Genomic DNA, 24,210 nt, shown 5'->3' with positions numbered 1-24,210 from the left:
CAAATTCAGACATTCTGCTGATGTATGGTCACTTTTAATTGGGAGGTCCATTTTATCATGTTCAAGGTTAGAACTGGGACCATCATGATGCTGGTAGTGGAAGCATTACAGCAGCTATTAGCAAAGCAATCTCATGTTTAACAAATATGTGACCAGACAACCCAAACCACTAAACTTGTTCAGCTGAAAGACTGGAGATAAGTTCTCAGACCTCAAATGTCACTTTACAGTATGATGACATAAGGTGAAGTACAGACAATTTTCTTTCCCTCTATGTGCAAAAGCAGCTGACCCCACTCATCATGTCCCATGTCAGCAGAATTGAGATTGAAAATTCTCGAAACTCCAGAGCTGAAATCTACATCTAAACACTTAAAAGCCCAGCACACTGGATCTTCAATGCACTAGTCCATTACTCGTCCCTGCACCCCACCCCACCCCCCCGATATTTTGACTTGGTATTTATCAACCTAACCAAATGAGATGAGTGCAAGGCTTTCACTGGCAGGTCACTGTTTATATGGTGAAAAACAAGACATTCTTTTTTGTTGAGGAATTTCACTCCATAAGTTTTTTTCATACAAAAGTGGTCACAGTAAGCCTGAAGGACTTAAGAGCATTTTACTCATCAACTTGATGTAAAATTCAAACCCCATTTTACTGTAGGATCTTTATTTATAATAAATCACTACATCAAGGCAATTTAATAAAAGACAGGTAAAGAAATCCACATTTAATATTTTGTGTAGAAAAACATATCCATTTTATTGGGACTGATGCACTTTTTACTTAGTAAGACCCTCTCATAGAGAATATTCAATTGGTTTAACTGACTTGTATCTCAAAAGAAACAATGAGCACAACACACTGCAGTATCCAGATATTCAGGGGTAAGCCTTTAAATATGTATCGTACACAACAGGACAACAAGCTGCTTTATTTTCTATTAGCCAAATAGAAATGCAGACATGTCAGCACATTACTGTGATGGTTGCAAAATGGAACACTAGGCTTGTGGGGTAGAGGCAATCATAATAAAAATTTAGGTCCTTACTGGAGGACATACGTTTTATCCAAACTCCCGCATTTGGAGAAGGTGGCTATATATCAACCAGTTCTCCCAAAACAGCATTAGCAGAATTTCATGTCTGTGTAGAAAAAGTACATTTGAAAACTAAAACAGACTATGAGCCTTGGCCTTCTGGATCAGGGGCTCCCTCCGGATCTTCGTCATTGTAAATATTTTCAGCCTAGTGGAAAAACAAAAGAATTTATTTAAAAACTAGAGCAGCTGTAAATTTTTATAAAAAGCACCAGTTATGAAGCAAGTATTGTTTGAAAATATCATGGACTAAAAAACATAGGATAACACATATGCCAGTAAAACAAGCAGTCTGCTACTTCTGTAAGTAAGACCCTATTCCATTCTGCCTCAAGAATTGAAGCATTAGAAAAACAGCCATAGGCCACTCAGATGGCTCGACAAGCAAAGGCACTTTGGTGTGTGGTACTAAGTCACATTTGATTCCTGGTCTGTTGTAACTGATTTCAGTCATTTGCTATATGTGACCTCCAAATTGCATGTTGGGAGGGTGGGGCAAGAAAGAGGGGGCAGGACGGAAATCAGCCAGGGCACCTGTGCTAAATCATCTCATCCGGGAGGAAAGGAAAAAGGGGGAGAACTGGCAAAAGCTGAAAACAGGAGTAATTTCCTCAGCTATTTTTAAATGGAAATTTGAATGGAATGATCTTCCCAATGTTAAATTTGAATCCCTCACCTTTTGTATAATGGGAAACATACAAGAATAATCAACAGTTTTATACATTTCTAGCTGTGAAAAGTGGGATCGGTCTTGAAATTTGACCATTTCCCCTCGTGCTTTTTTGGCCAAACATGCAAATACAAAATTCAGCAGCAGCAGCATCAAATACTCAGTTCAGAAGTATGTTTTACCCTGTTGCCAATTCAGGTGCACACAGACAGTTGTGTGTATACAGCCAGAGTTACAATTTAAAATGTCTGATTACAATCATGGATTTTTAAAAACAGTATCTGTCTATGCATACTGCACAGAGATGCAACACATGCAAACTTCTAAAAATATTTTTTTTTTAAAGTTTGTACAGCTATCTGCAATACAATTAGGGCAACTACAACTGTCGTGCATTCAAATGCTGAGCCTGCATTACAGCACTAGATCTCTGTATGCCAATAATTTCACTACATCTGAAGCAGGTTTAACATAACCAGACATTTGAAGTACAGTAGTTGTGCTTCCCAAACATTCAAGTCACTAAACACATAAATCTAGCAATCACAATGAGGTGTTTTCAGTTGACAATGTGAAGGGTTAAGTAATGTGGACAATGCGGCAATGCGTCAAAACTCACCATCTGCCACACTTGCATGATATTGTCTTCAGATACAGAGCAAATTACCCATGGTTCGTTTGGGTTCCAAGAAAAGTCTGAAATCTTAGCCGTGTGACCACCATGAATAAACTGAAACACAAAACACAGATTATCTTGCCTCTGCTGCACCAATCTAAATTAGCACATCCAAAAAGTTAACCACTCTTCCTTCACTTCCCTTGCAGCTTTTTTATTTTCCCTTTCCTATACTTGGTTTTATCTTTCGGTCTTCTGTTTGTTCCTACAACAGCCCCCTTCCCCCATTTCCTGTAGCATTCCCACTGTTACATGGGGAGATTGCAAGAGTGGGAGGATTGGGCTGGAGCAGGCTGCTGAACTGAATGCGCACATCACAGTAGGCTGCTGCATTGAATGAGCAAATGGCATGAGGGCTAGAGCAGGCCATTGAGCTGAATAAGGAACAAGCTGTGATATTAGCATCATTCAGGCTGGTAAAAGACACTTAGGGCCTTCATTCTGTCTTCCCCCCCGCCCCCCATATCCCACTGGTGGGGTGTGTTTTGAAATCTAAGAATCACTGATTCATACCCAATAAAGTTGGGAGAGATAGAATAAAAGCTACCCCAATGACACATCAGGTACACGAGACCCAGATCTCGACTGGGCTGTGTGGGGAGGTAAATTCTGAGCCATACTAGCAAAGGGATTGCAGAAAAGTCGAAAGGCAAGTCTGTGAATATTTTAAAACAACTGCAGTGTGGCCACTTTTTGTCCTCTCCCACTGCTGGAATTTTAATAAAATACAATGCAAATGTGATATTTTCATACTGTGTGCATTTGAACTGTAAAGAACACCAAGCTGCACAATTGTGGGTTTTGTTCTTTTACACTTAGGTAAGACTCAAAGTGAAAGACAGAATGAATTTTGAGGTGTATAACACCAAGTGAAATGGCCTTACATATGATTTTACTTTCTTCCCTGTAATGTATTGGTACTAAGCTAAATAAGCCTAGGAACGATACTGCTGAGGGCATTAGAAGAATTTTTTTTGGTGGTGGTGGGGTGGGGAATAACACCAACAGCAGCAAAAAGAAGCAGACTACCACTAGAGATGGCCACCACTTTTTCTAGATATTGGCAAGTTAGTGGCTCAACTTGCCTTTAAGCACAGTATTGCATTAACACCAATGCTCCAAAATGTAAATAGGATATATGCACTAGGAACTCCAACATATTATAGAATGACTTCAACTTGAAAAGTTTGGGTACCAATGATCTAAACTCTTCCCTTCATGATTCATTTTCAATAGCAAATTAAAATAAACCTTCTACGCAAGGAATTATGTATTCTGTTTTGTACACTCTGCTGGAAATCAGCCATGCTGGCATTCCCAGCCAGACTCAGATGACAGGCCTGTCTTCTGGCAGCTGTCATTAGGCTCAGTAGGGATCAGAGTCCTGGATGCAGATAATGGTACTCTAATGCTACCAAAAGCATGATATGGTATTCCCATGAGGGTTCGGTAGACAAATACAATGGTCCATATGGGATTGATTCATAAACAGACAAGAGAGGTCCCATGCTTGTTCCCTAGTCTGCAACAAGTTAGCTGACCTCAGCCAGGGAAGAAGTTTGGGGGAGAACACCCTGCAACGAAGGAAAGAACTAGTGGAAAATCGTCCTAATAGCTATCTATTGACCCTGTTAGAACACATAATCCTAGGCACGTTGAAGAACAGAACTGAGCTCAGCTATGAGGCCTCAGAAAGTCAGAAAGCTCCATTATCCAGACTTTCATATAAGGAAGTCACTTGGGACAAGGCTTCAAATGGCCGCCGTCACCTTTAGACCTGCATCCCAGCACAAGTCACAGCCCTTGAGGAAAATCAGAAATGGAAAAAGGAAATCAAAATTGATGTCTAGAAGGGTTGTGCATTGTAAATTTAATCAGACTCACCAACAGCTCTGGAGGACCATCTTCTGCATCTTCAGGTGACTGTTCCTCTCCAATTTTACTGGAACAAAAAAAGTGAAAGGAATAAGGAATCCATTACAAATATTTATACTGGAAAAAAAAAGCTTGAAACTTTGTTTTCATACGGATAGGGTGCTGTTGGAAGCAGATACACAGTACACCTGCCACCAACACATACAATAAAAGAAAGCAAAATTTACACCTCTCATGGCATTAAAGGTTCAGTTGTCCTAAGAGTGGCTGTCAAAAGCAATGCTAGATGCAGAACTGTTTTTTCCTAGTCCCAATTAGCCCCAATAGGGATCATGCTGGAAAAGAAAACTATGGAAAGTGCCAGTTGGAGACCATGGGCAGCAAAATAAAAATACCTTAAAATAAGGATCTATAAGGATAGCCCAATAAGTTTTTAAAGCTAGAAAACAGTTTAATTTAGTGTGAATGCTTATGTAAAGACTAGCGTGGAGGAATTTTTAAAAAATTAACAACTTTATTACACGTCATCATTCTTTCAGTAGAACCCCCTGCCACCCCAACAGTGTGATATTTCCATCAGTAGCAATCATTTGGGGGTAAATTTTAACAGCAAACCAGGAAGGGAGCCGGGGCGGGGAGATTTCAGAGTGCGAAACCTGGAAGGTAAGTGGGCGGGTCGCGAAATTTGCCTGTTCAACAGGCTGGCTATCGAGCAGGAAGGCCTGCGGCAGCGGGAAATCGGAGGAAGGAAGAGCGCATCGGCCGGGGAAGAGGTGAAGGGACCAGGAAGAGATCGGAGGTCCGGGGGGGTCCACCAGCAGGGGATGATAGTTCGGTCGGCCAGGTAAGCTTGTTGGGCCTGGAAGGAACACTCCTAACTCCTCCAGTCCCACCCAATGGGAAGCAATGGGAAACCTGAATAGATACGGTTACGTGTTTTATTATTCCAATACACAAAATATTAAAGTACCTCAAGTATCACAATGAGATACATTGCCTCTTTAATTATCGGCCTGCCGGCTTTAAGTGAAGTCAGGTCCATACACACAGACAGGCCTGGGTTAAACCCAGAAGTAGGCATGTTAGAGCCGGGATGCGGTCCTGCTCTGAAAACAGAGGATTTTTATTCCCCACCTGCCCCCAACCCACCCGTTCTTGGGAGTTAAAATTTACCCCATAATCTCTGAGCAAAGCTGGCAATTGAAGGAGATTGCCGATTTGCAGGTTTTGTACAATTGAGTCATGCCCAGTATTTAGGCGGAGATTATTCAAACTCATTTAACTTAGGACCTTTACAACACACCGGAGACTTTTATCCCGTCAGCAGGGCCCAGACCCAGGTCCCTGAAGTGTTAGCATTCCAATCTACTGAGCTATCTAATCTCCACTCTCCCTTTTAAAAATAAAGTCATTACCATATTCATTTTTGAAGAAAGAAAATTGAGATTTGTCTGCAATTCCTGGTAAAAACCACTCTCTCCTATCTTCAGCAAAGAGAACAGAGAAACAAGCCACATGGAGGTTTTCACCAACACCCATGGCATTCCCAGTTGAAAAAGTAAGTTGTACTTGTTCAGGGAATTTCAATTTTCTCTTTCCATCAACCTTGTCCCTGCCTGCTGCTCTTCAGAGGTCTTGTGCTCTTATACAGTATGTTTTGATGCCAAATTGAATATAAAACCCCATAAGCGTAGCCACTGGAATGGAGCATCTGAGATTTGAACCCAAAAAAACAAAGCTACAAGAGTCGTAACTCTAGGATCAGTGATTGCAGTCAAATTGGGAAACTCTTACCTCAAATCCCATACATTCAGTCTGCGGTCTGTTCCACTTGATGCCAGAATTGTTTCATTGTGAGGAGACCATTGAACCTGTTGGTAATAACAAAAGCATCATATGAATACAAATGTTTTTTTAAAAAAAAGAAAAATTAGATCTGTTACCGCACTATGAAATCAGTACTGCAAGGCCACAACTGTTTATTTTTGGAAACTGAATGTAGAAGAGAATTCAGCTACACACAGATGAAAGCCTGTTACAAATTCTACAAAGAAACATAATTATTTCAAAAACCATCATTACATCTGGCATAATTAGATTGAGGCAACAAGATTTACTTTCAAGGTCATTCATTTGTATAGTTGGAATAAGTCTCTTGTATTGATTAGTTGGAATATAGATAAATAACTAATGTCCAACAAGACTTTCCTGGAATGGTATATCAATTTGGGAAAGTATTCTGATCAGTTGTTCTAAAAAGGTATTATAAAAGTAAATAAAAGATGGATCATACACTAAAGATGTCAAAATTACAGATGGAATTTAGATCTAAAAGACAAAGCAGTCAGCTATTGTATAACTTATAATGATGACTGGCCATAAGAAACTAACAATTCTATCTGATTAAACATTTTATTTGCTAATAAGTATGTTGGCTCGGTGACCAACTGTCTAGTAGAATCAATTTGATCTTCACCACATCCTCAGCACCCACAGAAAATGGACTAAGACTTGGATAGATCATACCTATTTCCCCAGTCGCACCTACCTTTGTAGGATCAATTATCAAGAAAGTGTACTGAATACAGGGACACAAACGAATTATGACAACATAAAAAAAGCTAGTGTGGTCTGAATTTTTGCAATAAAAAAAATGTAATCATGGCCTGCAGCAAAATGAGCCCATGAGAAAAAGACAGAAATCTTATATTAAAAGATGCAATGATTCATAAATGCCAGGGTTCAAATTAAAAAGGGACTAAAATATATTTTCTTTCGGCCTTACCTCAAGCTGATCTGCTGCATGCTTGTGAAATATAAAAACACCAACTGTACGAGGTCCTGATTTTATAGACTAAAATCTTTCGGCTTGTTCTCGCTCACCCGCCTCCCCCCCCCCCCCCCCCACAGCTGACTGATAATGCACCACAGGAATGCAGCGAGTTGCAGCAGAGCGCCCGTTTTGTGCCCACAGCTCACAAGAGAAGTGTTAAACAAGACCTAAACCTGAACATTCAGGACTCCCGACTGCCACATTGGGCAGGTGCCACAGTTGCACTGTTAATATCCTGCCCATTTGCTGCCCAAGTAGAAAATCTGCCCCAACATATCTTAGCACCAGTTATAAATACTCTACAGTCTTGCTGTATTGAACAGCTTTATAACATACAATCAGGTGCAACAAGCAAAATTCACATCCCTGAATTTGACAAGTTTTTGCTTAGATCTTTCTGCAGCATGTCGTTTAGCAGTGAATAAAGTTAATTTATCACCACAATTTAGTGCTTTTTTTCATACTGTACTTCAGAGTATTTCTTCATTTTGATGAATAAAATTAATTCCATAGTTAATTCTCCACTCCCCTACCTAGTGTTGCAAGACAAGCTTGTGCTACACATCTGATCTTGCAGCCAATCTGCCAGCTCACCACTCCCCGAAAACTGTGGGAAGCTTCCATACATATAAACTTCTACTGAAGACAAACTTTACACTACTGTAATTTAAATGTCTTCGACTACGTCATCATTAAACAATCTAATTTGCAAATATCATGGCGTTTTTAAAACAATATGTACTCCTAATAGTATAATACTTCATTAAAAGACACTACTTTAAACCAAAACAAGTATTTCATTAAGAAAGGTTTAACACTCAAATTTCAGACATATTGAGGAGATATTTTCCACAATGTGATATTTTAATTTTACACACCATATGGATATTGTGCAAGACTGCCAATTTAGCACCAATTCACATCCACTAACAAGATCGAGACTTGCCAAATTCATTGCCCTCAGGATGCACCAATTGCATAGCAAGATAAGGAGGAGACTTTGATCACATTGAACCCAAAGATAAAAGGACAGTTGTCTAAACCAGTGTTACCCGCAACCACAGCGACTACTTCTGTTCTCATGTAATGTGTGGGAAGAAAACATAACAGTTGTACCTGGAAGATCTCATCCTTGTGAGATTCAAAGGAATGTAACTTCAGTTTCAGATTTCTTAAATCCCACAATGCAACAGTCTGAAAAAACAAGTCAATTTTTAGCAAGATTATACATCAGCAATTAACAGCTACAGTAAGGATTCACAAAACAAGGTAAAGGATGTTGATGAATAGATAAACGGATTAAAAACTGGAAATGCAGATATAAAAGCAACTTTTCAAGCTGGAACAAATGATGTATGGCACCCCAAGGATCAGTTTCAGAATTCTTACAAGCATCAAGCACATCTGTAGATGTGGGAAAGTGTCTTGATGTGCCATTAAGGCTTATCCTAGCCAGACTCCAATGAAGGGAATAGTTAACTACATAGCATTTGCATAACCAAGTTAATCACAGAAAGCTGGTTTATACAAATGTAATATTTTAACACAGGAATGTCCAAGCTGTTTTTCTGCATCAACCATGGAGCCTCTTAGGCCACATATGAAGTTTAAATCGCTATTTCCTTTAATTTTCATATACATCAAACTGCAGACATTAACAGATCTTGGGTGCTCTAATCTATGATTTATCGAACAGTGTGCAAAATTCACGTCAGATATGACTGGCTGCCTGGGCCAATCTAGCCCACAGTGTAAGGAGGCAACAGCCCAAATTTGCATCATCAACTCATTCAAATAACCATCATAACCTCCTGGCACAGTTTTGGTTTTGCCAAGTAGGAATGTGCAAAATATAGATAGTAGCTGAAATTTAATGGGAAGTACCCAGTTAACAGGCAAGTGAATGCTAATACAGTACCTTTATAAAACTTCAAAATAATTTTAAATATTTGGCAGGTTTTGTCAAGGCTTGGGGATGTGGAGAAAAAAGTGCCAAGCAAAAATGAAATGAAATTCAAAATGGTGCACAAAATGAAGTCTCTGTGCAAGTGACAGAGCAACACAGCAGCTGACCCCATTTGATGGCTGGAGAAGTAGATGTGCTAGATGCACAAGCTGTGTTTGGTAATTAAGGACACCATTCCCAGAGGACAGCGGTGCACCTTGCCCATCAGAAGATAGAAGCCAAGTTCAACAGTCTGTACAATCTTGTTCTATAATCTTGGGTAATCTGGCACCCAGAAAATGTTCTGTGCCCGATCGAGCTGATGCTTCATTTCCAGGAGGAAAGTAATGAACTTGATGCCACTGTCACTTTCTTGATGCATTTGTGAACAACCAACAGACTGATGTGGTATACGGCACTGATGGTGGCTTGGCAGGATTGGGTGGTGTAATGGTTTAAACTCGCACCCCCATAAACAGCCAGCTCTCTGCTACAAAGAGGTCAGCCTCCAAGAGATGGCATAGCTATGTGGCAGCTTCCTTTGAGAAGCATTGTTACCAAAAATACGTTTCCTCTGACACGTCCAGAAAGGCTAGTAAATATGGGTCCTAGGGAAAAGATGCATACACAACACACGCAATACAGTTGTGCCTGTCTTTATTGTCCCCTCAAGATAGGAGCACCAAAAGAATTCCCATCCTGGTCACTTTGGTTGCAGCAAGCAAAACAGCAGCTGGAAGCAAGATAATTATTTTAAAAAATGATTTGGAAATGAGTAAAGTAATGCAAACAAAATTATACCTGAGCAGCAACAGAAATAAAAATGGATATAAACCACTATATTATGCAACAAAAAAAACTTGCCAACCAAAAATTAAAGAGAAACTCACCTTTAAGAAGCCTAGCCCCTTAGGCCAAGCTATCCACATACTGCTGTGCCCATTTTAAATGATCAAGCAGCTGCACAATCCAGTAGCAGACCTATTTAAAACAATTTGGAGCCTTAAATGAGGCATGTGCTGGCCATCATCACAGCCTCCAAAATGCCAGCATTTTTCTTCATCTCAAAATATAGTCCACTACAATCAGGAACACTACCTGTCAACCAATATTGCGACCAATACTTATGGTAGTAAAGCACCGTCCACAGCAGAGCCCTGCAATATTAAGGGTTATCTGGGCCTTGTGGACAACATACCGTCTATGGGTCATAGTATGAACGCCCCAGGTTTAGGGGAATGAAACAACAAACAGCGATTTTATTTGGCCACTTACGACTAAAGCAGAACACTATTTTTCTACATCGCCATTTGTGGCAAATTAGATGAAAGTCAATTTTTTTTAAAAAACAAAAAAAAGTTTTGCTCAATTTCCCCATCCCTACCAATAAACAATTCGGCACAATTTTCATTATAAGACAGCAGTAAGTACACAACTGGTAATTAATAAATTTGTTTAAAAGTTGAATTGGTAGGATATCCAGAGTTGTGGTTAAGGACAGTGAAAAAAAAAATTTGCTCCCATCACATTACCAAATGTAGATTTTACGTATTAAACTGAGCTAACACAAGCTCCAAAATGTCCCACCTTATCAGCAGAACCAGTTGCTAAGATGAATTCACTATAAGGATTGAAGGAGAGACAGTTCACTTCTGCCGTGTGTGCATCAACTGAGTGGCTTGGCTTAGATGTGTTGTTAGATCTGGTATCCCAGCTGCAGAAAAACAGCACAGATGGATTTGAATTGAGAGCAAGACAAAATGTGTTTTTTTAAAAAAAAAGCAAACAGTGGACCATAAAACTAGAAATTTTAAATGATATATTTTGCAGGAATTAATACACAAAAAAAACTCCTAGGTCCCTAGTCATACATAAATACAAGAGTTAAAATATGCATTTTTCAGTGTTTTATCCACAACATAATCAGAAATTTCTGTCAATTATTTAAAGTGGCCACTTTCATTTAGTGGTATTGTCAGAGACCCTGGAAGCAGGTGCCTGGCCCACTATCATCCAGGGACAATGCGTGGCACTTAGAATCTACAGAAGTAGAATAGGGAGAAAAATACCTTACCCAAAAGGAGAAAAAAAAATGCAGTCCAGAGTGTTGGAGTTTTTTTTTGTACATATTAGGTGTAATAAAAGAGCATAGCCACAGGTAACTAACAAGGGCCGACAGCACAAAACTGATTCTTGATGATTGCCAAGTGCATAGAAAGACCAAATGCATGCTCAAATTCCGGTTCAGTGAATGATAAACTCTGCATTTGACCTTTATATACAAGGGACATTTTTTCAACAGCCATCTATCACTACATTTTCAATATGTCAATTAGTTTCCATTCAACTTCCACCTGCTATTCCAATCCAGCCAGTGCAGGTCTCAAAAGTTTTTGCAGATGAACAACTTATATAGAGAAACAGAGCTAGGGAAGAGAGGATGGTGAGGAAAACGGTGAGGAAAAAGGTCTGTGATTAGGTGAAGGACAGAATATGACTAAATGACAGAAGTGACGATGGTTCAAGACAAAAAAGAGGCAACAAGAAGAGAAATTAGAGAAACAAAAGATGTATCAGAGACCCACAGAATGTGTGAATGGTTACAGCAGAATAGCAGAGGGGGGGGAAGGAGGCATGGAAAATCTGATAAGGCACATAAGGCTCCAATTGTCCAGGAGCGTGGTGGGAAAAATAGGAAGTTAGACACCTGGGATGCAGTCCACTCATCCGGCTGTGTGCAGATACCAATGGACCCCCATTCCAAGCGTCTACCTGCAGTAACCGTTCTCATTTCCTCTGGGTCTCGGATACATCTTTTGTTTTTCTCATTTCTTGCACCATCATCTCTTGTCCTCCACCTAGTCACAAACCTTTATTTTCTTCACCCACCCCATTTCCCTGGCTCCATTCCACCTGTTCATCTGTAACATCTTCCAGCTCTGACGATAGATCATCGACCTTCCTCTCTCCACAGGCACTGCCAGATCTGCTGAGCGTTTCCAGCATTTTCTGTTTTTATTTCAGATTTGCAGCATTTTGCTTTTTGTTCTCTGAAAGTTTTAATTAGATGACCAGGAAAAAATCATCAACTTACATCATTAGTTTCTGATCGTCTGCCACAGAACCAAATAAAGATTCGTGCAGCAAGTGCCATGACACATCTTCCACTACTGCTGTATGACCAGTAAAGATAGTTTTTGCATCGACTATTTTTCCTTCTTTAGGTACAGCACTGATATCCCATAAGCAGATGGTCTGAGAAGGAAAAACAAAGTCACAGGTGAAGCCTACAACATATACATATGCCCTTATAATGTCAGCACTGATTTCTACTATACAGACTTGCCAACTCATTCCAGTAGTGATGTTACATTAAAATTTTACTTGCATGCCACACTTCAATCCAAAAAATAGTAGCAAAAGGACAGTAGGTTTTAACTGGCATTAGTAAAATAAGCAGAAATGTTGTGCAGAAATGCATATAACTCACTTCAGAGAATACACAAATATTTAAAGGAATCTTGCTTGAATCGCAGTTTGTTTCACCAGTTTTGAAAATTGCACAAATACCTACTTATTCATATTTAAGGAATCTTACAACACCAGGTTATAGTCCAACAGTTTTATTTGACAATCACAAGCTTTCGGAGGCTTTCTCCGTCATCAGGTGAGTGATTTTCAAATAAAACTGTTGGACTATAACCTGGTGTTGCAAGATTGCTTACATTTGTCCACCCCAGTCCATCACCGGCATCTCCACATCATACTTATTCATAGCCACTGTGTATCAACGTACATGCAATTTTAAATTACTACTGCTCCAAAAACAAATATACCAGTTTCAAGACAAACTTAGTTTATAGCCAAGTGAAATTATTATGACAATGTCCTGAAGCCAACAGATCAAAACATTTTGATTGTCTGAAAGGACATATCAGCATTTTGGTAGACTATTTTACATCAGTGGTACACTGCTTTTAAACAAGTATAAAATGGCCAGCATAGAAACACTGTCCACAATCTCCAAAGCAAATTGAAGGTTTTTTGCTGCAAAGATAACATAGCATTCACATTTAAGTCAAGATTAATATACTTCATATATCAGTAAATATGTGGAACCATCAACTTCTCTATTTATGTGATGAAATACCCTCAGCTCTTCACATGGAATGCCTCCATGAGCTATCAAATTGAACAATAAAAAGGGGACCAACATCATTTTGGTTGGAATTATTAAAAGTGAGGGGTATTAAATCCCTACCATAAGTTATTCAAATCTATACTGTTAGTTCAAGACACTGTTTTGCTCTTCCTAATTCACAAAACAAAAGTGACAATACAATGCTCACATGATCATCTGAAGCACTAAGTAGATGGCCACTAAGGTTTGGATTCCATGAAAGCCCATAGCCTTCCTTCTGGTGCCCACGTAACCGAAGATCTGGATTGCATTCGCCGGAGGGATCTGTGTAGTTGTAAAGCACAATTACTCTTCCAATTTTTTTTAAAAAACAAGTCAAATAAACATTTTTCAAAACATGCCATTCTAGATGAGCAAATAACTAAAGGGCTTTTACATTATTTAAATAAACAATGTTTGTTTAGTTTGTTGAAACCTTCACCAGCACTCAAGTTTTAACATCTGTAAAAGGAAGTAAAACAAAGTTGGATTTTGAAATTTGATTTCAGAGCTTTCTTCTTTAATCAAAATACTAGTGCAGTTTACCAAACATTTCGATCTAATTTTTGGAAATATTCCTGGCCATGAGCAGAAACTTCAGCAAACTGACTTTTACTTGCCTAGTCAGTCAAACTGAATACTTTAAGATATTCTGATGAGCCACACTGGGACACAACAATTTAAATTTTAATAATGCTCCTTGTATACAGAGACATCCCAGAGCACTTTAAAGGGCAGGAGAAAAATGAATGGATTAATGTTTTGGCAGCAGAGAGGGATAGGTAGGGGAGGAGCCAGGTGATGTTTCTCAGGTGAAAGGTTGCAGTCTTAGTAACTGATCAAATATGGGAGAGGAAGTTGGGCACAGGGCTGAGCTGTATGCCAAGGTTCTGTACATCTGGGCTCAGCTTGAAGTGGAAGTCAGATAAGTTGATGGAGTTACAATTGGAAGCCTGTGGGTGCTTTTAGGCGTCAAAGAGGCTGTTTTGGTTTTGCCAACATGAGGCTGGAGGTCTTAAAATGTCAAATAGGCAGCTGGAGACATTGGTAACAGCTATGAGGTCAACAGAGGGGGCAGAAAGGGAAAGCAGAATATTATCAGCATACAAGTGGAAGTTGACCCCATGATTCCCAGATGATGTCACCAAAGGGCAGCATGTTAACAACGAAGAGGAGGCCAAAGATGGAGCCCAGTAGTATATCAAAGGCAATCATATGGACAGAGGAGAAGCCATTTGAGGCAATAGAGTGTCAATGTTGTAACAGATAAGAATGGCAGCTATACTCTGCAAAAAGGTGAACATGTGTTTTGTTTACTTCCAAAGGGAGTTATTTACCTTTTTCTGGGGAAAGTTAGTCTAAAAGGCTAAGCATAAATGTCAGGTCCTGGATTTTGCAGACGTTTATGAGATGCAACTCTAAATTGGTCCATGCTATTCAACTGAAAATCAGAAACTGTTTATATGAGTCATGCCTATTCTCACCATACCAGTCAGCCATTATTATTAACATGAAACAACAAAAATACATTTATGTCTAACATTACACAATGGCAAAGGTGTATCCTTATATTTTCAAAATTAAAAAAGGTTCACAAGATACAAAAGTGCAAAATTCTGTATCTTAAGTCTTTTGCAGATGATTTGTGTGAACCTTATCTGAGCAAACAATCCAACAGTACATCTAGAATCCAACAATGCACTGGTATGGACAATTTTATAAGATTTGTTTAATTACTCATATAAAAAGTGGTGTGGGTTACAAGTCTGTGTTTTTGAAGCAAATTGTTTAGCTCTTGCTAGATTCTGAAGACAAACTACTTAATTCCTTATCTGAGGGATATGACTAGAGACAATGCTCTTGTTAACCAAGAGGCGCAAGAAAACTGGACTGTTAACTTTCACCCTGCAAGTTCAACATGGGGTAAACTGGAATAACACACCACCTAGCAGTTATGAAGCAGAACTAGCATTGTTCTGCTTCATAGATGATTTTTGATATGGCATTCAAGCAGGTTACAATACTTACCCATCGATGGTGCTGGCAAAACTAAAGTTTACTAAATTTAATATAAATGCAAGGAACCTGATATGATTACAAATGTATCATCTCCCCACCTCCCGATTCCAAGTTTACACTGCTTACCTGGTTTAGAAGGATGTTTGGTATAATCAAACACCAGCACATCACTGGAGGGCGTCTTTGTGGCAATAATACAAGGATTCTGAGGCATGTAGCGGGCACGATTTACTTCCCCTTCGTGGTTTATTTTTATTTCAATCTCTATTTTTCCACTAACTGAACCAAATCCACCAAATTCTGCAACAGAAACAATTTACTAATACAAAAAAGATATTCCATACTTCAAAAAAAAATCAGCTTCAGTAACAATTTGCTTAATAAACCAAACTAACTTGACAGTTGTTACATCAAAGACTGATGTAAATTTAAAGACTGTTGCCATCTTGACTATTTGCAAAATTGATTTTTACCATTAGGATGTCTTGGAAGTGTAAAATCAGGCAATTATTAATTAGGAACTGCGGTACTTACTCAAAATAGTTTTACAAACAATACTACACTTTCTTTTCAGGGTTTTGAACAATACCAGTACGCTATGACAGACTGCAAAATGCGAACTCCAGCTTTCAACCGTATCCTGCAGTGAAGGGAAAGGGGGAAGTATCTGCTGGGCTGAAGTTAGCATGTCATGACTTTCTATTTGTTTGAAAATTGTTTCCTCCAAACCCTCTCCTGAAAGCACACATGGTACAGACACAAATTAAGAAAACCCTAGGCTTGATCCCTGGTTTACATCCCAATGCTATCAAGTAATCTCTTGTCCACAAATATACACTGGACATCAGCTGAGGACAAGATCAGGCTCAACTGAAATTGCAGTGCCCTGACTCACATTTGAATGGCCACTTAGTGAGCTGCCAGCATGTGAAACCATACCCCAAACATGACAGAAAATTGGAGGGCAGGGGGAGGACTTTCAAAAAGGTCCTTACCACCCGCTGCATGTAATATGTATCAATTAGGAAAACATGAGTTTTGGCTATATTCATTAGCTGAAAATCTTTGTGTAATATGAATACCTTCAGGCAGTCTTTTTAAAAAAAAAAAGGAATTTATAGGGAGTCACACACCTGCAAACTTTTAAAACAAGTGGGTACCCACATTATCTTATTCTGTTAAAAAAAGCCAAAATCCAGGACTGTGTTGGCACGCATTGCCAATGCTGCAAACCTGAACAGCAAACTATAAGAGTATTTTACTTGTCCATCTATGCAAGCCATAATACACTATGTGCTTTGGGGGGGAAAAAAAACTGTCTTACCTCCCTTCTCACTATCATAATGTGAAGCATCAAACTGTGCATCATCGTTGGGTAGTTGAACACTGGCAATGACCAAATGGTTTTGCTCATCGGATGTATGGGTTCCCAGCACCAGCCTGTGAACACTGTAGTCCTTGCCCTCAGGTCTGCAGATCATTAAATGTTAGGTTACTAGATTGTCCATTACATCACACATCCTTTTAATGTCTAGAAAAATGGGCCTGCACTATCACCGCTCACTTTAAATCAGTTTTGCTGCATCCAAGGAAAGCTAGGACAGGTATGAAACAGACTATATATACACTTCAGAATTCTATTGAAAAGAAAGCTCATTCCCAGATTCAAATTCAAAGCTGAATCCCAGAGATTAATATGGCACAATTCTCATACTATGCTACTAATCTGCTATCTCAATATGATTATATAAAACTGAACGCCATTATATCTTTTTAAGGCAGCCAATACGAGATCTGGTGCTGCGAATTAGGTAGGTCTGCCATCTCAAGCTATATCGTGGTCCATTCTCATCTGGACCACTGAATGAGGGCATCTCAACGTATGGTAGCATTTTGATTTGTCTGAGAGAAACTAACTTCCTTGCCAGGTTCTGCTCTTTCCTGGTGAGTGTGAGTGGCTCCCAGTACAGAACCCACTTAGTCAGCCTCGCAGGAAAAGATGGCACCATGGAACCAACAAAAGTTAAATTTTAGACAAGTTCATTTTAAGGGTCTGAGAGAATGGATGGGAATGATGAAATGGGAAGAAATGCCAGAAGGGATACGGAAGGAAAATGGAAAGGGTATAGTTTTCAAGATGGAAAAGGAATTTATCCCTGAAATAGGATAGGGGCAGAATAATAGTGTAAGAGCAGTTTGGCTTATTAACGAAGTTGTGAAAGGCATTAGGGAGAAAGCGAAAGCATTTTTTTTTTTGAAGTTCAGAAAAGGAACCGGACTGGGAGTTCTATAAAGACAGGCTGAGGAATGACAAGAAACTGATACGGGCTACAGAGGGATCAGGAGGAAAACATAAAGCAGAACAGTAAAGCATTCTTCAAGTACGTTTGGAGTAAACAAAGAGTGCAAAGAGAAGTTGGCCGACTAAAAAATGACAATGTGAAAGTGGTATCCGAAGATAGAGAAATTCTTGAAGTACTTAACCGTTTTTTCAACAATGTTCACAAAAGAAATAGGGGAAGAAATGCCAGAATTGAGGGAGCAATTTAAAGGTGAATGAAGGCTGAATTTTTTTTTAAATCACAAGGACATATTGGGGTGGTTGTTGAAGCTTAAGGTAGATAAGACTCCTGGCTCTGACAACTTTCATTCTAGGGTTCTGAAGCAGTTGGTTAAAACAACTGCGAGTGCTCTTGCAGATTTTTTTTTTTAAAGTTCACTGGAATCAGACCAAATCTCAGAAAATTGGAGAACAGCAAATGTGACTCCCATCTTCAAAAAGGGGGCTAGGGATGACCATCAATTAACTGACCTGAAAGCCTTACTTCCACTGTTGGGAAGCTGTTTGAAAGTATTATGAATAATACAAGGAAACATCTTGAGGGCATGAGCTTATCCACAACGATCAGCTTGGTTTTAGGAGTGGGGGGGTCATGCTTGACTGGTTTATTGGAATTCTTTAAGATGACAGACCCAGTAGATAGTGTATGTTATCCAACCAGATTTCAGGAAGGCATTTGATATTGTCCCGGGTAATAGGCTACTACATAAGGAATAGATGGGAACGTATTAATCTTCTCTGCAAAATGGATTGGCAAATAGTTGGTTAGCAGTGATTGGACAGGTATCTGGTTTTCAGCAGTGCCACAAGGTTCAGTGTTGGGGCTGCTGTTCAATCTTTTTATAAATGATTTAGAGAAGGAATTATGTCCAAAAAGTGTCTAAATTTGCAGATAATATTAAATTGGGAACAGAGGCAAATGATGAATATCATGGACACAAATTCAAAAGGATATTGACAAGCTCAAGGGACAGAGAAATGGCAGATACAATTTAACACAGGGAAATGTAAAGTTAAAAGATTTTGCAGAGATACAGTTGATGTGGCTTATCTACCTAATGGGAATGTATTTCAGGCATCAGAGCAGGGACGAGAACTTGGGGTTTTAGTGGACAGGATCTAAATCCAGCATGTTTCCAGGCTGTTAAAAAGGTACACAGAATATTGGGATGCATAACATAAATCCAGAGAAGTCATTTTAAAACTGTATTTGGCCATAGTGAGACCACACCTGGAGTACTACATGCAGTTTTAGTCTCCCTATTTCAAAAAGGATATTCAGTTATTGGAGGGGGTGCAGAGAAGGGCTATACAGTGATCCCAGAACTTAAGGGAATGACCTACCTGGGTGTTGTCTGTTCTTTTCAAGAGAGGAAAAGGCTGAGAAGCGATATGATAGAAATGTTAAAACTATGACAGGTTTAGACAAACTGGATCCAAATAATCTTTCCTGCCATATACAGAATTTAAGCACAAGGGGTCATATTTACAAATTGAGGACAAGAAAATAGGAAATGCAGAAGGAACTTTTATTTTACTAAAAAGGGCAGTAATTGTACTGGAGAGGATACAGAGGAGATTTGAGGATGTTGCCAGGACTGGAGAATTTTAGCTATGAGGAAAGATTGGATCGGCTGGGGTTGTTCTCTTTGGAATAGAGGAGGCTGAGGGGTGATTTAATTGAGGTGTACAAAATAATGAAGGGTCTGGATAGAGTGAAAAGGAAGGACCTATTTCCCTTAGTAGAAAGGTTAATAACCAGGGGGCATAGATTTAAAGTGACTGGTAGAAGGATTAGAGGGGAGCTGAGGAAAAAGTTTTTTCATCCAGAGGGTGGTAGGGGTCTGGAACTCACTGCCTGAAAGGGTGGTACAGGCAGAAACCTTCAACACATTTAAAAAGAACCTGGATGAGCACCTGAAGTTGCCGTGACCTACAAGGCTATGGACCAAGTGCTAGAAAGTGGGATTAGGCTGGGTGGCTCATTTTCGGTCGGCGCAGATACAATGGGCTGAATGGCCTCCTTCTGTGCCATAAATTTTCTACAATTCTATGATCCTGGGTGGTGGAACAAGAAACCTTAATGTGTTTCAAGAAGGAATTACATAGGTTCTTGTGAACAAATGGGATTCAGGGTTATTAAAAATGCACCACGGGGGATACTGTGGATAGGTGGGCTAGATGGACCAAAAGCTTTCTCCTGCCTGAAACTATTACTATGTTACTATGCAAGTCATAAAAAGAAAAATGGGAAGTACCTTCTGTACAGATGTTACCATATCTTTTTGCCTCGAAGTGGAATCTAAATATACACTTATTGTAGATATCCTTGTTTAATGGACAATGCTTAATACTGACATTCATTGCAATTATCCTTCTTACTTTAAGCCACATCCATACCTAGAAACATCAGGTAACCACTGGGCAGTCAAACTTGGCCATTCCAGGGCATGAGTCATAACCAGGTCATACAAAAAGGGAGTATTTTTCTTCCAGATCTTGTATTCTTCATTAATGACACGTTCTTCCACAGCATCATCAAAGGCTGCTGCAAATGCACAACTAGTCATTAGCAGCATTCAAAAGTGCAACACAAGAACAGAAATACTTATGTTATTTCTATTTTGCCATTGGGCCAAAATTTATTTCCTACCAACCGGTAACAAATTTTTACTTGTGATTAAAGCAATCACTAGAGGGAGTTAACGTTTCTATTCACATTACTACTTTGCATGCCTATTGTCATTAGATTAACACTGCAGATTAACTAGAAATCTCCAATATGCCATTAAACAGTCACTAATAAACTACATAAAACACCATGACAATAAATGACTTCTACAGCATTCAAAAAAGTTTACAGACCAAATGATTGAGAATGCAACTTGGATGGGGTCTGGGTATCAACGTGATTGTTTTTGATTTTGGTCAAGGCAAACAGGGGAACGACTGAACAGAAAAGTTGTCAGCCAGAGGAATAAACTGAAATGTTTCAAAAATAAAACTGGACCAGTCTCACCAACCGCCCCCCACCCTCCTCCCACCAAAAAACACGCTAGTGTGGCAGTGGTCTGGAGCAGGTCACCCACCTCAGCTAGGAATTTTAATTTTCTTTTATATATGATGGTGGGTGGTGGTAGGAAAGAAACAAAAATAAATGTCAATGTTTAAATGTTGGGGACCTTCTCAAATCAATATCAGCAAAGGCCGTAAATGTCCTAATGAAATCAAAGACTAGTAAGCCATAAATGAACACTGAATAATTTTATAACAATGTCACATTATTTCTGATTGTGCCAGCTAGCAACACAACTACCAACCAATTCTGTTTCTTTTTTAAAAACTACAGTTTTGCTGGTCAACAAAGACATTCTTACATTTATACAGCACCTTATTGCATCTCTCAGCAACATCTCAATGTGCTTCACATAAATGGATTACTTTGAAGTGCAGTGACTTGTTATGCAGGCAGACACAGCAGCCATTTTGCAAACAGCAAGATCCCACAACAGCAATGAGATGAATGACCACTTAATCTATATGTTTCTGGTAGTATTGCTTGAGGGAGGAACTTTGACCAGAACACTCCCTGCTCTTATTTGAGCACCACCACGGGATCTTTCTCATCTATCTGAACCACTCAAACTGCCTGACTGGGCCTCGGTTTAATCGCTTCTCTAAGGGACAGCCACACCAATGCAGCACTCCCTCAGTACTGCAATTCAGCATCAGCCTAGATTATGCGGTATGGGGTTTGAACCCACGTGTTCCTGGAGACAGTATATCTAAAAAAAATCCTACTATCCTCACTCATAAGTCACTTACATAAAGCAAATTGAAGAGGGCCATACAACAAATTTATAAAATAACACTTAATTTTAAGGGGAGATGTATAACATATAGCACAATTTACACATTGAAAAGCATTCAAGTACATTTACTGTACAGTTGTCACGTTTTACGTTAAAAACAAATAATCAATGGCATGAGGTGAATTACAGATGTGTATTTGGGCTTTGGTTGGATTGGGACTAATGTGGGCACTTTGTGTTATAGCCACTGTGCATCTGTAAGGCCAAAATTTAATGGTGTATCCCATGCACGTCTCTAATTCATCTCCTGACCATCCGTTATTTTGTATAATATATACAAGGTACTTTTTTTTCCTCGTTTCCATTCATGACAAATGGCTGGCGTCGTGTCGAGATGAGTGGACTGCACAGGTGAGGCGGCCGTCAGTAATGAAGAACAGTGGGTGTGTGACGTCACAGGTGTAACATCATAATGGGCATCTGATGCTAGAGGTGCAAAATTGAAGAAAAATAATCTGAACATTCTGACAATAGTACATGCAGTTTACAGGGATACAAATTTACAGAAAATACAGGACAGAGTACCTTGCATACATTATATATTTGCATTGTAATTGATTCTTTTCTCACATCCCCTTAAAATAAAGTGTTGCTAAGCCCTGTATCTATAGCTAGAGCATAAGAATTTGACTGTCATTCATGACCAATATTCGTGCTCAGGCTTTTTAGGGGAAGGGAAACTGGGTGAGTATATCAGTCTCAGCTAAATCATCTGGGTCGACAAGGAAACGAGAAAGCTGACTGGGATAGTGTTCCTATCCACATTTCTCAAGTGCACCTGCTAATAGGTTGAACACAGAGCGACACTGACAGCAACAACCCACTCTCCCAACTGAGGAGAAAATCATGGATTGGGGGTTATAAAAGGGGACACAAAAGTTTATTTCTAAACTTTCATACATGTTATTCTGTAAAATCATATTTTTGTACTAAGCACAATACAAATGAAAATAAAAATCAGTGACACAGCTATCTGCATTTAAATCTTGGGAACTAGTTTTAAAGACAGTAATAAAGGCATTCAAACATTATTCTAGTAAATAGGCTACATAGCTTTAAGTTGTGATCGTTATCAAATTCTTAACTGTACTCTTAATTCACCAGACACTGGATCATTGACACATTGGGCCAGATTGGTCGAAGGCAAATTTGTGCCCAATTCCCAATCTCAGCTAGGCTGCTTGGTCAAGACTTCCACACAGTGAAGGAGAAGAGCCAGATCATAAACCAAAGACATAGTACAAATTTAAAAGCACATTATGATGCACTGCTGAAGAAGAAATCGTTGCCCACGGGGTGGCTGATATAAATAAGGTTTTACGAACAAGAATTTTTTTTTTAAATGTGTAATCAGTTAGGTATCATATTGCCCCACTGTAGTCAATAACATGCGACACTAAACCGACAAAACTGCTTCAATAACCCAGGACCAATTGAAATAAAGTCGCGGTTTACGGAACTTCATCCTGGTCCCGCCCATTTCCTTTAAATTTACATTTCCAGAACCTGCTCGATTATTGTGCTGCTAAACCACTGCCCATTGAGATCCCCCTTGCAAGATCTGTAGGTGGCAGGGACCCGGTCCAGTGCCCACCGAGTGCAGCACTGCGGCGGTCCCGGGTATCGGACGCCGGTTTATAGCCAGGACCCGAAACCCAGGCGACCGCGGCTCAAATTCGCATTTTGACTTGCGCTATTGCAAAAAAAAAGTGTTAAAACTCAGTTCATTTTTTCCCGTTATGTTTAAAAAAAAATGAAAGTCGGGATCCCAGTGAATCCTAATAAACATTATCTGGTCTATAAACTGCAACGTGTTTCCCCCCCCCCAACTCCCCGAGCCACATCCAGGTGCTTGTAACAAGGCGATAGAGCGGCGTAAATAAACGGCATGCAAGCCAACAATAAAAAAAAAAGCGACCCTGCACCGCGCGAGGTGTCAGCAAGGCGCTCGCGCCAGGAACAAGGCCATGATCGCGCGACTCCTCAACATGTCCGCCGCTCTGCCGGTTAATTTTTAAATATATGAATCAAGATGGAGAAGCGTGTAAGTTTATGGTGAGCGGCGGCCCGTATATTCCCTCCTCCCCCTCTCTCCCATCGATTACCTTCTTTGTCCGTCATGCCGACGAGTGAAAGTGATTTGGCGCCCTGTTCACTCTGATTATGAAGGGTCGACTCTCTGCTGACAACCGTCTCCCCGCCTTTGTTTCCAAGCCGCCCGACACACACGCATGCGCCGTCCTTTCGCGCGCCAACTCGGGGGGCTGTACGCGACGTCGCAGCGTACTCTCGTCAGCCGCCCAATCAGACACACCCGCCGGGTCTCTGGTCTAAGACCAACGGATCCAAAGCAACCGCACCGATTGGTTGGTCACGTGTTGGTGGGTGGTGAAGCTGGGCTGGAGAGCGCCATTTTGCTCTTAAAGTGCTGACTTGATGCTTTATTGTCAAGGGAATCTCATCATTTCACCCACATCTTCCACCTTCTCCTAATCGGCTCATGGTGTTCAGTACCATTCTTTTAATAATTTTATCTTAGTTTGCTGTTATATTCTTTATTAAATAAGCTGAATGAATTGTGACAACCTTTAGTGCTTGTGCATCTAACAACTTGCATTTATGCAGTGCCTTTAAACGGCCCAAGGCGCTTCATAGGAGCATCAACTGACAAAATTTGACACCAATCCCCATAAAGAG

The 24,210-nt window shown here is 39.8% G+C and overlaps 1 protein-coding gene across 3 annotated transcripts; it reads right to left on the bottom strand.

The window, feature by feature from the left end:
- Positions 1–739: 739 nt before the first annotated feature.
- Positions 740–23,754, bottom strand: LOC137342618 (histone-binding protein RBBP4). 3 transcript variants are annotated; one of them, XM_068006641.1, is made up of 13 exons: positions 23,619–23,754; positions 21,799–21,939; positions 20,042–20,189; positions 16,625–16,770; positions 15,427–15,600; positions 13,451–13,566; positions 12,196–12,356; positions 10,689–10,815; positions 8,273–8,350; positions 6,118–6,194; positions 4,333–4,390; positions 2,392–2,502; positions 740–1,250 (listed from the first exon to the last, which is right to left on the bottom strand). In XM_068006641.1, exons 1-13 carry the CDS (start codon positions 23,632–23,634, stop codon positions 1,185–1,187), a joined length of 1,419 nt encoding a protein of 472 aa, XP_067862742.1. In that variant the 5' UTR covers positions 23,635–23,754; the 3' UTR covers positions 740–1,184. The 3 variants fall into 3 exon arrangements, with proteins under 3 accessions (XP_067862742.1, XP_067862743.1, XP_067862744.1); XM_068006642.1 differs by having other exon boundaries at positions 20,042–20,186; XM_068006643.1 differs by lacking the exon at positions 21,799–21,939.
- Between the last annotated feature and the right edge of the window lie 456 nt (positions 23,755–24,210).

This window comes from Heptranchias perlo, chromosome 26 (assembly GCF_035084215.1).
Source record: "Heptranchias perlo isolate sHepPer1 chromosome 26, sHepPer1.hap1, whole genome shotgun sequence".
NCBI lineage: Eukaryota > Metazoa > Chordata > Chondrichthyes > Hexanchiformes > Hexanchidae > Heptranchias > Heptranchias perlo.
The sequence above is the reverse complement of the archived record's forward strand: the minus strand, read 5'-3'. Positions and strand labels throughout refer to the sequence as shown.

What these genes read in the sequence shown, in the direction of transcription:
- LOC137342618 (XM_068006641.1), bottom strand. An exon ending in TTATGATAGTGAGAAGGGAG is followed by an intron (nt 15,601 to 16,624) that starts GTAAGACAGTTT and finishes TTTCTGTTGCAG; the next exon opens with AATTTGGTGGATTTGGTTCA. An exon ending in GACGATCAGAAACTAATGAT is followed by an intron (nt 10,816 to 12,195) that starts GTAAGTTGATGA and finishes GTTTTTCTGCAG; the next exon opens with CTGGGATACCAGATCTAACA.